The 17,291-nt window shown below is 32.9% G+C and overlaps 2 protein-coding genes across 3 annotated transcripts in view; one reads left to right on the top strand and one right to left on the bottom strand.

Annotated features, from left to right (window-relative positions):
• Positions 1-6,316: 6,316 nt before the first annotated feature.
• Positions 6,317-7,829, bottom strand: LOC136812315 (uncharacterized). Its single transcript, XM_067068814.1, has one exon. It carries the CDS (start codon positions 7,748-7,750, stop codon positions 6,401-6,403), a length of 1,350 nt encoding a protein of 449 aa, XP_066924915.1. The 5' UTR covers positions 7,751-7,829; the 3' UTR covers positions 6,317-6,400.
• A 272-nt stretch (positions 7,830-8,101) lies between these two features.
• LOC136812305 (kinesin-like protein KIF28) overlaps positions 8,102-17,291 on the top strand; it is a 27,897-nt gene continuing 18,707 nt past the window's right edge. For both annotated transcript variants that reach the window (XM_067068803.1, XM_067068802.1), the window contains exons 1-2: positions 8,102-8,243; positions 16,946-17,140. In XM_067068803.1, the coding sequence (XP_066924904.1) occupies positions 8,202-8,243; positions 16,946-17,140 (237 nt within the window). In that variant the 5' untranslated portion in view covers positions 8,102-8,201. The remainder of the gene's footprint in view (positions 8,244-16,945; positions 17,141-17,291) is intronic.

Here is a 17,291-nt window from a genome sequence, read left to right as displayed (position 1 = left end):
ATTTACAAACGAGGCCCGGAAAACCCGAGTTACAAAAACTCGAGTTACAAAAACCCTAGTTACAAAAACCCGAGTTACGACGAATATGACGTCACAAGTCTCAAATTATGACGTCATAAGGGGACTTCTTAACTCGAAAAAGTTTTTTACTGTTGTTTTGAAACTCGAAATATTTTTTTCAAATTTTGCTTTAGAGTTACGTAACTCGAAAATAAAATTCAAATTTCAATTTTCGAGTTACGTAACTCGAAAATAAATTTTAAATTTCATTTTTCTAGATACGTAACTCGAAATTGTAGTACACGTTTTTTTTTTATTAGAACACCTAAAATTTGGCTGAGCGTGGATGTGCTTATTTTTTTTAGCAATTTTCAGCCTTAAATGTTCTTAAATGCGTTCTTAATTTTTCGGACTACTTTAAATCGACAACATCATGCAAAATAAAAAGCACTTAAAGTTGGTAAAATTTGGACAATTTTTGACTCTCGATTTTAGAAAATCCATCCCTAAGTTTGGTTAAAACTGCTTGAAAAGAGGAAAAAATTGTAGTTTCTTGTCATATTTTTTTAAACTGAGGCTGGGCATGTTCTTACGATGTTCTTAATTTTTCGACGAATTTCAGCCTAAATGTTCTTATAAACTGGGTTCTAATAAAGAAAAAAACGTGTACATTATTTGAACTTTCGAGTTATCTCTAGGTGAAAATAAAATACTAGAATTCACCATTTTTTTTGAGAAGAATCAATAGATCAGATTAGAATAGAAACTTATTTTAAAACATAAATGATAGAACAATGTCAAAAGATCTAATGTACAAAACAAAGCAGGCGTCATAAACCCCGGGGGGGGGCACTCGATCTGAAAACGACCATACGTTCGGCCCAAAATTTGGCTTCTAAAATCGGACCCTTACAGTGCAGTGAATTTCCATGAAAAATCATACCCTTACAGTGCACTTTTTCAAAATTTCTCGCCCGTAAGGGCGAAATTTTGCAATTTTCCTAAAATGTGGAATTTTTCCCAAAAGACCAATTTTGTTCAATTTTATCAAAAAATTGGCTTTTTCACAATTTCCACCCTTACAGTGCAGTTCAGTCAGTTTTGTAATTTCCACCCTACCTTTGTACTAGCTGAACTTGTCTCCCTTAGGGCCGAAGTCTGGTTAGGTCATTACTGAGTGCCCCCCCCCGGGTCATAACCTTGATTTATTTTTCATTATATTTTTCTGTACATTGCGCCAATCGAGAAATCTCAACGAAAAATATGTGTTGTGTTTTTTATAAGAACATTTAAAATTCGAAGCCTTCCGATCTTAGCTTTTTAGTTGACCCTTAAATTTTCTTACATGTTCCTATTTCACTATTCGCATTAGGAAGTATTTTCTCAATTTCTAAAAAAATAGGGTTTTGAGTCATAAGGCCTTAGCCTGTTCATAACTTATTGTTACTAACTTAGCCATCGAACTTTCTTTCTCATGGTTGTTCTTAAAAAAATGTGGTGTAAGTAAGAACTACAAGTTTAGCGACGTGTTTTCTAGCGCAGGCCACTGACTTGAATTAACCAATATCGATTGTGGATTTTTGTAGCCCGTGGGTACTGATTACCCCCTGTTTCGAATGAATCTTTGATTTAGTCTACTTCAGCCCAAAACCTTAGAATTCCCAAAAAGAGGTCAAAGTTCAAGAAAAATTACAGAAATTACCTTTTGTGCTGTTCCGTTCCTTTTTCTCTTCCTCTTCCTTTTAGTTTTATAGATCAAAAACCCATTCCACTTAAAAGAAAATAGCATTTTAGAATTTTTGGCCACTTGGTTGCGCTTAACATAACTCGAAAATATGTTTTTATGTGTTTAGTACGTATCTCGAAAAATGAACTTAGGTTGTAAATTTTATTTTCGTTACGTAACTCTAAAGCAAAATTTGATAAAATATTTCGAGTTACAAAACAACAGTAAAAAACTTTTTCGAGTTAAGAAGTCCCCTTGTGACGCCATAATTTGAGACTTGTAACGTCATATTCGTCGTAACTCGGGTTTTTGTAACTCGGGTTTTCCGGGCCTCTTTACAAACCTTCTTCTCTTTAGGAATGTGTTCTTTTAAAAAAGTTGATTTTACATTTCTCTATCATGTGAACAGTTCAGTGAACAGTTCAGTTGTTCACGTGCTAGGAACAAAACAGTTCTGTATATAAGATTAAATATTTTGATTTATTTCTCATTTTTGCTAATAAGAGATAGGCGAGTGGTTTAAGGCGTCTTTGGCTTGTGCTAGCGACTTTAGGTTCAAATCCTCTCTGTTTCTTAAGTCTTGTTCAGTTCATATTTTTATTCGCTGGGCCTTTATGCCCTCTGGGCTTCTTGTTTCTTTTTAATAGACCTACACAACTTTTTTGTTCAGAATGAAATTCTCCATCCAACCATGGAGGTAATAAGAAATAGATGGAGAATCAACTCCTTTTGCTTTATTGTGCATAATCATCGAAGCAAACGGCTCCTTGGTTGCAATGGGAAAAAGTGATCAACTTTATGTTCACTCATGGGANGTCAAAAATTTTTCTCAAATTTCGTCAAATAATGGTTTTTTGAATTTTCGTCAAATATTTTTTTCAGATTTTCATCAAATATTTTTCTCAAATTTCGTCAAATAGTTTTCTCAAATTTCGTCAAATAGTTTTTCTCAGATTTTGTCAAATATTTTCCTCAAATTTCGTCAAAAATTTTTCTCAAATTTCGTCAAATAATGGTTTTTTGAATTTTCGTCAAATATTTTTTTCAGATTTTCATCAAATATTTTTCTCAAATTTCGTCAAATAGTTTTCTCAAATTTCGTCAAATAGTTTTTCTCAGATTTTGTCAAATATTTTCCTCAAATTTCGTCAAAAAGTTTTCTCAAATTTCGTCAAATAATGGTTTTTTGAATTTTCGTCAAATATTTTTTTCAGATTTTCATCAAATATTTTTCTCAAATTTCGTCAAATAGTTTTCTCAAATTTCGTCAAATAGTTTTTCTCAGATTTTGTCAAATATTTTCCTCAAATTTCGTCAAAAATTTTTCTCAAATTTCGTCAAATAATGGTTTTTTGAATTTTCGTCAAATATTTTTTTCAGATTTTCATCAAATATTTTTCTCAAATTTCGTCAAATAGTTTTCTCAAATTTCGTCAAATAGTTTTTCTCAGATTTTGTCAAATATTTTCCTCAAATTTCGTCAAAAATTTTTCTCAAATTTCGTCAAATAATGGTTTTTTGAATTTTCGTCAAATATTTTTTTCAGATTTTCATCAAATATTTTTCTCAAATTTCGTCAAATAGTTTTCTCAAATTTCGTCAAATAGTTTTTCTCAGATTTTGTCAAATATTTTCCTCAAATTTCGTCAAAAAGTTTTCTCAAATTTCGTCAAATAATGGTTTTTTGAATTTTCGTCAAATATTTTTTTCAGATTTTCATCAAATATTTTTCTCAAATTTCGTCAAATAGTTTTCTCAAATTTCGTCAAATAGTTTTTCTCAGATTTTGTCAAATATTTTCCTCAAATTTCGTCAAAAAGTTTTCTCAAATTTCGTCAAATAATGGTTTTTTGAATTTTCGTCAAATATTTTTTTCAGATTTTCATCAAATATTTTTCTCAAATTTCGTCAAATAGTTTTCTCAAATTTCGTCAAATAGTTTTTCTCAGATTTTGTCAAATATTTTCCTCAAATTTCGTCAAAAATTTTTCTCAAATTTCGTCAAATAATGGTTTTTTGAATTTTCGTCAAATATTTTTTTCAGATTTTCATCAAATATTTTTCTCAAATTTCGTCAAATAGTTTTCTCAAATTTCGTCAAATAGTTTTTCTCAGATTTTGTCAAATATTTTCCTCAAATTTCGTCAAAAAGTTTTCTTAGCTTCATCAAAAAGTCTTCTCAATTTTTGTCAGATATTTTTCTCAATTTTCGTCAAATACCTTTCTCAGATTTTGTCAAATATTTTTCTCAAATTTTGTCGAATAGTTTTCTCAAATTTCGTCAAATATTTTTCTCAAATTTTGTCGAATAGTTTTCTCAAATTTCGTCAAATAGTTTTCTCTAAATTTTGTCGAATAGTTTTCTCTAAACTTTGTCGAATAGTTTTCTCAAATTTCGTCAAATAGCTTTCTCTAAATTTCGTCAAATAATTTTCTCTAAATTTTGTCGAATAGCTTTCTTAAATTTTGTCAAATATTTTTCTCTAAATTTTGTCGAATAGTTTTCTCAATTTTCGTCAGATATTTTTCTCAACGTCATTAAATAGTTTTCTCATCAGTTTTCGTCTTTCCTGAATTTTCGTCAAAATACTTTTCGCCATTTTTGTCAAATCTTTTCTAAATTTATAAAAATTTTTATTTTCATTGTTCTTGTTTCTCGTTTGATAAAGTTTTTTGTCAATTTTCCTCGAACCTTACCTTTTTTTCTGACAAATGATATTTTTCAAACATCATTATCAAGTTTTCGAAAATTAATTTTTACATGCATCTTTAAAAACCATACTAAAACTAAGGAGCTTGGAACCTAAGCTACACTCAAATTGAAAATATTTTTGTTTCTGTTTGAAAATATTGAGCAACACAAAAGACTCATAGGCCTCGCAGAGCAGAAGTAATATACTTTCATCATAGATTATCTTAAGGGCGGAACAACGTCTATCCAAATTGAAATCTTTCTAATGAATTCAGAAAATAGGGAAGGTTAATTTTTTTTTAAATTAAGCTTCAGCATGTCTAGTTTCTTTTCCAAAAAGATAATTTTCTAAAATAAAGGTTTTTGTATGATTTGCAAAGCACCGGATGAAATTTTTGTATTTTTCATTTTTCGGAATCAAGAGAAATATGCTTTCCCATGTTTTAAAGAACCAATATGGCTCACTAAAGCAAAACCTCCGTTTTGGGAGCCATATACTGTACTCATTTTGGCAAGTATAGCAGGGAAAGTTTGTCTTAAGTTCAATTTACTTTTACGTGTCCACGAGATTTTGTTTTACTTGCCATAAATTTAACAATGTATATACCGTTGAAAAGATAATTCAGAGCACTATCTAATTTGTGAAAAAAATAATTCAACATAATTATCATTCTGGGAAATGAAAGAAGAAAATTTTTTTTTTCTAGCTACAGTAGAAACTGCAGTTATGTGTAATAATTTTCTAAGAAACCGACTGCATCATGTTATAGGCCGTGGCCAGTGGATTGCTAAAGTTTCAAAAAAAAAGAAAAAATTCAAAATGTCCGTGACCAACTTTTTGATGTTTCTTAGTCAAGTTGAGAGTGTTGATTCCGAATTTGAATGTTACCAAGCTTTAAACCTAGTTTAGGTATAACCTTATTTCTTTTTTTATGATTTTTGTTGGCGCCAACAAAAATCATAAAAAAAGAAATAAGTTTATACCTAAACTACTTTAAACCCGCAGTTTTTGCGCAATTTGCGATTTTAGGGTTTTAAGGCAAAATTGTAAGCGGACAATTTTTTTAAAAAGTTAACCCCTATCTAAACAGGTTTTTGAATAATTGGAATAAGTAAGAAAATTCTCTGTTATTCAATCAATAGATATTCAATTGCCAATATGATTGAATAAGTTTTGGATATTGAAATATTAAGTTGAACAAGTCATTAAAATTTCTTTAAATCGAGGATCATTGTCCGCTTTTTTCGGGACACACTGTATACTTCGTTTAGACGGTAGAACTTTTAACACTTTAAGAGGAAATGACAATTTCAAATAACGGCGCTCTCTTTCGTTTTTGATAAAAAAACAAATAAACTTTGAAGAATTTATATACAACGAATATGTAAACAAAACAACAAAAAATACTATGAAAATACTAGGTAAAAAACAAAGTAAAAAAAACTATCAAAAATTGTTGGTTAAAAAGAACAACTATAGAGTAAAATAATAAGTACATACAGAGTACATAAGTACAAGCAAAAATTAGACAAATTTTAGATTTCTTGGAAACAAAATAAATTTCTCTGCATTTATAGGTTTCATATCCTTATATCATATAAATGGTAACGTCTTGCAAGATGAAATAAAAACATGCAAAAATCAAGTAAATCTTACATTCAAAATTTTCTCTGAAAATCCAACTTAACAAATCACCTCAACATACATACATCTTAACTAGCCTACAGTGCTTTTAACCTAGAAGCATACTTATTAAGGCTAATCAAAAGGAAAAGGTCTTTTAGAAAACGACTTTGATAAATAGTTGACTCTTTGTCTGTGAGAAGTTATGTACAATAGATACAATAAAAATATAGAGAAAAATATAAAATATATGAACTAAGAAACTCAATGAATGTATTATTACAAAGACGAAAATAAAGACTTTGAATACAAAATTCATGCAATATGTAGTTCTAACGAATATCATCTCAGATCATTTTCAATCTTTCTGATGCCTCAACCTTTGAGCATGTTGACCCAAAGAGGCATAAGATGTGAAGAATTTTCCACAAGTGATGCAAGCATAATGAAGAAGAGCTTCACAATGCTGTTGTAAATCAACAATAGTACGAAACTGCTTGTAGCATAACCCACAAATGAATGGATCGGGTGAGCTATCCTTTATTGCATATCTACATGATCGGAGATACTCAATTCTACGCTTTTGCCACATGGCATAAAGGTCAAGCAACTTGATTCCTGATGAAACAACACAATCCATCGAGGAAGAGCGATCACGATATGGAACCAAATCTCTGCTGCTTTCTTTTGAAGTGTGACTTGATTCAATATCATCAGAGTATAACCGTAACCTTCTAGTGCCTTTTTCAATATACCCTGTTTCACTTGTATTGCTACTAACCGAAGAACGGCGTTCTCTTTTTATTGTAACTTGTTCTTCTGTGTAAACAGAACTGGATGAATAGGATCTTGAGGAGCCAATTAATTTACCAAAGCTGGAACTTCTAGAAATACTTCCTCTCGATGAGGATTCAACATTGTATGGCTTGAATTTCTTGAGAATAGCTTTTCTTTCAGCTTTGATTTTATCCAGATACTCTGTTTTGTAAAGATGGTAGTTTCCATATCCGTGGAGGCCAGACGTTTTATCAATAACTCGATCACTTCTTGCGAGTGAGGAGCATGAGGTGTTGGAGGAAAGGGATTGACTGCTGCTGTAGTGTGAAATTCTTTTCTTTTCAACCACTTTCTCAATCCATTCTTCATCTTCATTTCCACCAACATTACTTTGTTCAGATCGAGATCTTTTCATTGATCTCTTTTCCTTGCGACCGTCACTGTCCTTTTCATTTGTTTTATCTGACCTTCTGGCTCTATCATCTGGTTCTGCATCCTGTTCACCAACCATTGGGAGGGAAGAAACATCGATTGCCATTACCTTGTTTTTCATAGGAGGCTTGGTAGAATCAATCGTAATATCCCAATCAGGATCATAAAGTTGAGCATCTGAGTAAAGTTCAGGGGTTTTTTCAATTGCTTTATCAACACTTTCAACACGAGACATCCCAATAAATGTGATCTTACCACATTTTTCTAATTCTCTAAAAACCCAAAGTCTTCGATTGCTTAAGGTATACCATTCCCAACGATCACAATCCCAAATTACTTCAGCAGCTGGGATATCTTTGGATAAAATTTTTCCAGATTTGAGGTCTTCTAGCAACTCTCTGAGAGAAGTCCCATTATCGAAACGAGATGGAATCTCTGTACTTGTAAATTTTACATCTTTTGGCTTCAGGATCACCTGGTAATTAAAACTTTCTGACATTTTGTTAATCTTTGCCTAAAGCTTTCTAACAACCACCATTTGATTTCTTTTTTGCAAGACAGTAGGGTCCACCAGACAGTAGAAGCTGGAAGGAGGTCTGGAGTTTGGTTTGTTTACGTTTTTTGTAAAAAGTTTTTACGACCCACGTGAGCAGAAATTTACGGCGGGAAAAGTTTTTGGTTTCCAGGCTAGGATAGCTCATTGAAAATTCAAAATGGAGAAATCGAAAGTGATTCTTGTTGCTACACATCGTAAACAATATTCTAAAAGGATGTCTCAATTTCATGTTTCTCAATGAATTTCCTCTGCAAGGTCTTCATACTAGGATGCTCGAAAGTCAGGCGTAATCACATTCCATGGCATCCAGGCGAGAAAGAAAGATTATAAAAATGTTACTGATTTTAAACCAATTTTAACTTTATACTGGTATCAAATTTTATCAAGTACAACTATGGCTGAAAACGTAAAGGTTGCTGTTCGAGTTCGTCCATTCATATCCTTTTCATTTTTATTTTACAACAAACATGGACTTGAAAATTTATATTTTTTGGTATGCTTTTTTTTAAAGTAATTTGAGTGTTCATTGTAATTTGAGTGAAGAGTGTATCGAATTCCAAGAAGAAACGAGTCCGAGGTCTGAGGTCCGAGTGCAATGTCGACAGGGAAGGGTGTCATGGCCGATAACTTGTGGGCGGGAGATATGTCAAGTTCTCTCAAAGCAAACTCAGAACTTTTTTGGAAAAGAAGCACGCAAAACATTATTGTATTTCACAAACAAGGTTCTTTAATGGATGAATATGCTCAAAAAAGAAACTTTAAACGGATCACACAAGAGGAAACAAAGTATAATAACATCATATACACAAACAGTCAGGCAGTTACATCAAAATGCCTCGAAATGATGTATGTGTCAATATGAAAATTGCGTAATCAGAGAACGTATGTCTCGCTCATTATAAAAAGGCCGAGACAAACTTTCAATAATTGGATTGTAACATCGAGTTAAGTCTCTTTTGTTAAGTCACCAGGGGGTAAATAAAACAGGCCTTGATACATTTATCGTTCGTTTCAACTTGACGATTCTTTTAAAACTCAGCCTCCTAAATATTTGGAGTAGTTAAAATATGTACAAAGATATTCATACTTTTCCAACCCGGCAAATCTTTGAAAAAGAAGCGAACAATAAAATATAATTACCCTTTCCAAATAAACCTCTTCGGTGGCGAGCGTAGTCTACTCTGACGTAATTGTAAAATTTATGTGATGGGAGTTTGACATAGTAATGTAATGTTGTTTGGGGAATTATGAAGTTCTCTGGAATTTCGATTGCATTTATTCAGGTTGATTTTTTATGACTTCTAATGGTACTTTTTCTAACGAGTTTGATTACTCTGTTCTCACACTTATGTCTTTTTTTTTCGCGTCCTTTTTCGTGATTACTTTTATTTATATTTTTAAAGACAGGTAAGAAGGCATATTGATGTAACTGTCAGGCACATCCTGGCAAATGAACGGGGTGAGCATTTGCATGGGGTATTCGTCACCCTGTGTAAATGAGATAGGTAGAACGTCTCAGGCTAAAAGCGTGAAAATGAATCAAAATGAACTTCAAACTGAAAATGGGAAAAAAGGAAGAAAACTGGGAACTTTATTTTTTCGTTAAAAGTTTCTTCAATCTGCGAAGACAAAATTGACCCATGGAAAACAAATTTCATCAATATGCAGTTCTTTGAAATGAAGCAAAATATTTCCAACCCGGTTCAATTGCGTGGGGTATTCAGTGCTATTACATCACTTTTGTTTTCGACCCCTTGCATTTGCCACCAATCGCAAGTGAAAAATACCCCGTTCATTTGCCAGGATGTGCCTGACTGCCAAATATCACTTAAAAAGAGAGAAATCATATAAACAAACATCTTTATATTATCAGTAGAAGAAAACTGAAGCTACAGAAAATGAATACAAACCATTACTGAATACTTTTATGAAGTTTATAAAGTATAAAGACCAAAAAGCTTGAGTTTTAAAACAATAACAAACATCCATTTTCACCTTCCGCCTCCAATTTGAAATCTTTCCACTCACAAAGCATTGTGGGACATAATTTTAATTCCTATCTATAAAACGCACTTTTCATGGAGCGCCATTTTAGTTTTTAAGTTTTCGGCATGAGACAAAAAGTTGACTCAAATTTTCTGTAGAGATAGGGCCATTTTCCTCAGATGTTAGTTTTTAGCGATCTTTAGAGCTTCAGCGTGTCACGTTAAGAAAACTCCACAACTGCTATCAGGTTATGTATTTCAAGACAAGCAGACTAGGCTACTCTGGACTTAGTGATCAGTACTAAACACCGTAGCCCCCCCCTGTGTCGGATTTTCGCGCTTTCAATAAATCCAATCTCCCACTCGATACAATCAATAACTCTTCCCAATCTGTGACCAATCAATAAGGTGACTATCAAAAAATTGTTCTGTTCACGTTGCAACACAGGTTTTAAAAATACATGATGCAGGCAGGCAGTCAGACAGACATAGGGATTTCGAGTGCGGGTCGATTTTACTTCTATTTTCAGTTGTTTAAGTTATCGATTTATAAGCAAAAATCTTAGCAACGAAGTGCTCATCCATAGTTATGAAGGTTTGTGCAAAAGTCCAACCGTAGAAAATTTTCCAAATCTCCCATTTTAATTAGGGCAATAAAAAATGAAACTCCTCTATGTTTCACTTTTTTGCACCAATTCTTCAAAATGAAAATATATAAGATTTTAAGTTCTTCTTTTATTTAATGATTTTTTAGGGCACTTTGTTGATAATCTGACTCTCGCATCAAATTTCTGCTTCCTTCAGAGAATTGAAGATGAGAAATAGTCCACACCTTAGGATCACGGATTGAAACAAATAAAAGAGGTACCAGGAAGGGTGAGATTTTACAATAGCCCGTTGGGCAAGGCATTGAAAAAATTGATTAGATATCGATAGGTAATCGAGCCTATTCTGAAGGTGGTCTCTTCTTCTCAGTAGCTCTCGTAAGCTGCTCCATCAGAGTTGTTCCATACGGATAAATTTCAGCCATTGAGATTGCAGTGTATGATGAAGGTAAACGACCAGCCCTAATTTTTGGTGCTAATGGCTTTTTGGCACCTTGGATGACAGGGCCCGATACAGGAATTTTTATCACTGTGTGAAAATTCCGGTTTACCCCGATTTTCCAATATAATCTCAATTTTTGAATCCAATTATTGAAGGAATACTCTACCCCATCCGTTGGTTCGAAACGCAGGAGACAGGACCCGGGAGGCAGGACACAGGACGCAGGTCAGTGCTGACAGGTCAGCTTTAATTGCTGTAAAAGGCAAAGAAAATGTTTGAAAAACACTTGTAATTGTTAGAAATATCATTCTGAGTGTATTTTATTGGTCTAGAACCTTTTTAAAGGTCAAAATCTATCCACATGCTTGCCACGTGCTTTTGCATTTTGTGCCGTGTATAACACGGACCTGTAATACTTGTATTATATATTACACATAAATCACGCATGTATAATAGCAGTTATCTTTTCAATGTCATTGGCATGTTACATATGTTGGGCCTATTTGTTTCATTGCTATTTTTGCTATATTTACTACAAGAACACTCATTTCAATTTTTTCTGTCCAAAACTTTAGCACTTTTTGTAAATAAACTAGTAAATTCCCTATCAGCAGAAATAGTAAAAACCTCAACCTTCTCCAAGCAAAGCAAAGATTGCAAATTCTTCACAGTAAAAATTGCATCTAAAATCAGACTGGATGATGTTTTCTTAGCCTGATTGCCAATTTTAAACCAATGAAATTAGAGAAGTGAAGAGCAAAAACTGTAGCTTGCTCCACGAACAGGTCTACATCTGAAATCAAAATGGTGGGATAGTGGCCACACAGCCGTGAATAAACAGTGGATTGAAAAATACTTTTTGGACCTACCTCCGGTTACCCCGGTGGAGGTTCTATAAATTAACCCATGTCCGTTCGTCCGTTCGTCTGTTACCAGCTTTTCTCAGGATTGGCTCATTAGTTTTTTCTGATTTTTTGCACAATGATGCAAAATGGCAATGCCCAGAACGTGACAGAGCCCAATTTTTGAGAAAAAATTTATTTGGGCAAATTTGGGCCAAAAACTACCTAAAAATAGGGTATTTTGGACTTTGTGCAAAATCCTGTCATTACTTTTTTCTGATTTTTTGTACAAAGATGGAGGACAAGATTCTCTAAAGAATGGCTGAAGTGGTTTTTCCCGGAAAATTCTTATTCGCCTTAAAAAACGGATTTTCGTATTTTGGGGAAATTCCCTTTAACCAAATAAGAAAATATAGCTTTTCTCAATGTTGACTCATAATTCTTTTCTGATTTTTTGCACAATTATGCAAAATGGCAATGCCCAAAATGTGACGAAGCCAGATTTTTAAGGAATTTTTTTTTGGGCAAATTTGGGCCAAAAACAGCTTAAAAGGTTTTTTGGGGCTGAATGGTTTAAGTGATTTTCGTATTTGAGGAAATTCCTTTTTACCATTTTACATTATTCAACACACAAGCTTTATTTTCCCATTCTGAATTTTTGTACAATTATTGTCACTTTTTTCTTATTTTCATCTGATGTTAATCATTAGGTAGGTCCATTCAGCATGTTGCTTGTTAAAATTTAAAGCACAACCAGGGATCATCAAGATAGCAGACAACAAAACTTGCAATATTTGCTATCATTTTCAAAGTTTTCATGGAATTTCATAGCACTTTTAGCAAATAGCATCTACAGCATTTATAGTAAGTGAAACAATTAGGCCCGATATATACAAAATACATGTGTTAAAAATATTCATCTCATCTTTCAACAGCCCCCTGACAGGAAAATAGCTATTTTACAATCGCTATATCATATCTCATTATATCTCCTGCATCACCTTGGGTATGATAACAAAAATTGACTATAATAGCGTCAAAGGTTTGTATTTTATTAATATATCAATATTTTTATTCCTTATCTCCTATTTTTGATGAAAATGACGTCACTATTTTCATATCTTTAAAACAGCTCTCTTGGAGCATTTAATGTTTTCAAAATATATAAATCTATATCTACTTGCATGCGCCGTCAGCATCCTATTGAGCTTGAAAAAACATTTTGTTGTAAACTGATGTACACACCTTGTATTTTGTGATAGCGCCATCATTTACATAATTTAAATGTCATTTTGTCAATATTTGGGATTGATGGCTTTTAAATGACGTATTTTGTATAATATATTATTTTCCATTGCGTATAATGTTTTTAGAAACATTTTATGAATTATATATTACAAGTGTTACAATTTTCCGGTCTGTAGTTTGTATGTCCTGTGTCCTGTCTCCTGCGTCCTGTCTCCTGCGTTTCAAACCAACGGCTACCCCATTGCTACATGCCACACACGTATATAATATCTTTGATTCACTCTACTTCACAGAATCATAGCCTCTAAAAGTCCTCATGTTAGTTTATGTTCTTGTAAAAAACTTTAGATCAGACTCAGAAAGAGAGAAAACTTCGTGATTTGTTTACACAAAAATCGAAAATTTGTGAAAAGTATGCAAAACTATTTAATTATCCTCACGAAATTCTGCCAAATTAATCTCCACTGTTGAGGTTTGATAACAAGATGAATCATGCGACTCCTTGAAAGAACTTATTACGATGGAGAGTCTTTCTCACACAAACAAAAGCTTCTTTGACGTCATTTTGAACACAGAAGTTTAAGCGTATCAACAGACAGTCTGTGCCACTAACTCGATCGGGAAGATTCTTCCGAAATGGGAAGAACCTTACCGAACGGGAAGAACTTACTCTATTTTTTTCTGCCCATTTGGGAAGATACTTCCTCTTTGGGAAGTTGAAAATTGACTGAATCTTCGGCGAAGCTGTACGATGACCGGCGAAAGTTGAAACTTTTTGGAGGTGAAAAAGCATCAAATTTTAAGGTTTTTCACCAAAATAAAAGTAGACTTTACCGTAGAAATCTTGTTAAATTGTGAAAAAACTGCGTAAACTTCCCAAACGGGAAGTTCCAAGCCGATCGAGTTCTCCTTAATTTCTTGCTTCTTCCCAATCTGGAAGTCCGTTAACCCGTTAACAGACTGACAGATGCACCTTTTGAACATTGTGTACAGAAAGCATTTAAAGTTTCTTTGAAAGAATAAAATATTTTTTCCACAAGAAAAAATTTATAGAAAACAATTTTAGTGTTTTTATTTTTTCGAATCTCGAGAAAATTGAGTGTGTGAATTCACATAACCTGTATCCGCCCCTGGATGACAAGCAGTCATATAACTTCATTTGTTTCAATTGTTGATTCTAAGGGTTGAACTTTTTCTTATCTTCAGTTCTCAAAGCATGAATTTGATGCGATGCGAGTGTTATTTTTTCAAAGAGTCCTTTCTTATTGGATGATCTGCATTTGATTGCATACTTCTTTTTAAACAATCGCACAACAATTTTTTGATTGGACAAAATAAAACAATTGATATCGACATCAAGGTGATTGGATAACAAAATATTTGGGGCTTTCACAAGTCTTTACGATTAAACAAAATAAAACAATCTAAATATTTTCAAGGGGCTGAATTTTAATTTTTTCTTCTATTTCTTCATGGTCGCCAAACCGGAGTCTTTCATATATATATAGTATGAAAATAAAATGTTTTCTCCTGTCAGATCTACAAACAACAAAGAATGGCCGAATTCTTTTTCCTCTTAGAGAGACGATGTTATAATGAAAGGGTAATTAGTCCTCTCTGGGTCCCTCTGTCTTTATCCTGGCTTGGGACAGGCTGACTGTCATTCAAGACAGTCAGGTGACATTACCCCAGCGGCCTGTACAAGATGACAACAAACTCCAGGTAGACTGACAGTAGAAGATATATATATATATACCATAGGAAAGCTCATTCCACTTACGGCTTTTCTCTTTGATCTTTTATTGGTTTCTTTTGTTGATTGCTTGCGTCATCCATTACTCCTGGATCATTTTTTAACTGAATGAATTTATCAAGATGTGGAGGTAAACAAACACTGACCTCTGAAGAAGGGGCGGGAAACGCCCTAACCAGTAAGTTTTAGAGTTGTGTAAAAGCAAAAAGCTCGTCCCAAAAAGTCTGAAAAATGGCAAAAAGTGAAGTTTTCAGAAAGTCAAAAAATTTTATATAGACATAAAGGATATCATTTCATGAATAATTTGTGAAAAAATCAGAGCAGGAACATGCTCCATTGAAAAGTTATGACCAAATTTCCGATTTCTGGGCTAAAATCCCTGGAAAGTTAACAAAAATCAAGTTTTTACAAAATGGGCATACAAAGGCTACAAAGTAGTTTACCTTACCAAATGTTTTTAAATATTGATAATTTGGATGTTACTGAAGAGTTTAAGTCATTTCAGTTGTCCAATGAAGTTTTTTGGGGGTCTAAAATTTCGTTGTGCCGTGACGGAAAATCATAATTAAAAAAAAAATGAACAAAGCAGAATTTTTTCAGTTTTTAAATGTTTAAAATATTAGACCTATAGGGCTGTTGAGAATCACTAAAAGAATTCACTTAAAAACACCAAGGTAATCTTTTAGTGCACTTTTAAGTTTGTGTTGCGCCTGGAAAATCCAGGTCGGTGTTTTAAAATTATCTTTTCTCCAAAGCTTGTTCATCAATCAACTTGATATTTATATGACATGTTCAAACAAGAGTCATCTGATGATATTTAGCTATCAAACTTTAATTTTAGACTTAGTCATACCTTAGAAATAGTCAAGGGAAAAATATTAACAGATTTTTTTTCAAAAATGTTTCATTCCAATTGTTTTCCAAAAATGTCCATTTTTTTAAAACAGTGCTAATTTTTCAGTATATGGTTTTTGATCTTGGAAGATACATGCCTTAGGAAAGATTTAATAACAATTTTGATGACAACATGAGAAAATATATTATTCATATTTGTGATTTTCACTGTTTCATCATATTTTGGGCCAAAATGGGCCATTTATTGACCTTTCTAGAACCATATATATCAGTATATATCATTGAAAGCAAAATTTTAAATAGATTCTGAATATATCTAATTTTCAAAATTGACAATTTTGTTGGATGAGAGCTATAGTGCTTGCTGGGACAAGCTTTTTGCTTATTGCTAGTTCAATGCTGGGCTAATTTGTCCCTATCTACCTTGTTAAGATATTGCTTAAAATACACATGTATTTTACTGGATCTGAAGAAAAATACTAAAAACCAAGAATCTAAGTTGCTAGCAGAAACTATGAGAAAAAGAAAAACAATAACTTTGATAGCACTTCAGCTGTTTTTAAGGCTCGCTTGGCGTTGATATTATGGTTGTTTTGTAAGGCTTTATGCTTGAAATCCGCCATTTTTAGACTTGTTTACCTCTGCAAAAGTGTTGCGTAGCAACATTGCGAGGAGGTGAACTTTCTGATAAGGTGTATTGATCATTGATTGTTTTTTTTCATCAATTGGCTATCAATTGTGATCAATCAATCAATGAATAATTTCATCAATCAATAGGCAATCGAGCTTCCTTGAAATCCTGATTATCGATTTGTCTATTGATTATCAGAATCAATCAATATCCAATCAATTGATTGGTTATCAATTGGTTATTGTCATCAATTTGAAAAATTTCTGGATAAAGATTAAAGAGTCTGGATAAATTTTCAAAATATGACATCGTTGACTCTTGCATAGAGATGTCAATGAGATTGTTCCACAACGCAGAAAAGTGTTTCTCTTATTAATACCAGCATTATTATACTTCATTAACTGGTTGTGACGTGAACGTTCCAATACAGGTAAAATACCTTGCCCTGATTTGTTCTCTACCAGTCTAACTTTTCCTGTAAAGGCTTTGCTATTTAGTGATGCAAGCCTTGGTCGAATTCATTGAATTTAATAGTTTCGTCAGTTTGAACAGGAGTTTCACTTCTTCTTCTAAAGGGTTGACGTCAATTTAGTGAAAGTCACAGAAGAAAAAGAAGACAAACTTATAAATAAATTACTAACATCTTTCTTCTGTCACCAGTTAATGGATACAATATTAAGATTGTTTTGTCGGTCAATATGGAAAGTATTGATCTTAGCTTTTGATTTCATTATTTAAATACTTGTTTTCAAATTCGTCCTTGACTCAATTCAACACAATTCCAGAGAGAAAGAGCGCAATGCAAAGCTCATCATCAAAATGCAGGGTGACTCCACCTATATTACAGATCCAGCAAACATGGGTGCTGAACCACGCAAGTTTGCTTTCGATTACAGTTACTGGTCTCACGATGGCTACAAAGAGGAAGAAGATGGCTATCTGTCACCAACAAATCCCTCTTATGCAGATCAGGTGATTTTATTCTGACAGGAAATAACAATTATCTGAAGAAATCTTAAATCTTTGATTCTGCTTACTAATTTTTTATTTTTCTCGAGGTATTGCAGAAATTGGAAATGTTTTTGCCAATATTGAATATTCTTTTACAAACATACCTGTCTGC

Source organism: Clytia hemisphaerica, unplaced genomic scaffold (genome assembly GCF_902728285.1).
Source record: "Clytia hemisphaerica strain Z4C2 unplaced genomic scaffold, Clytia hemisphaerica genome assembly, whole genome shotgun sequence".
In the NCBI taxonomy this organism is placed as follows: domain Eukaryota; kingdom Metazoa; phylum Cnidaria; class Hydrozoa; order Leptothecata; family Clytiidae; genus Clytia; species Clytia hemisphaerica.
Note: the sequence above shows the minus strand (reverse complement) of the source record. Positions and strands in the feature narration are given on the sequence as shown.

Excerpts from the sequence above, each read along its gene's own strand:
- LOC136812315 (XM_067068814.1), bottom strand. The coding sequence starts at position 7,750 with ATGTCAGAAAGTTTTAATTACCAGGTGATCCTGAAGCCAAAAGATGTA.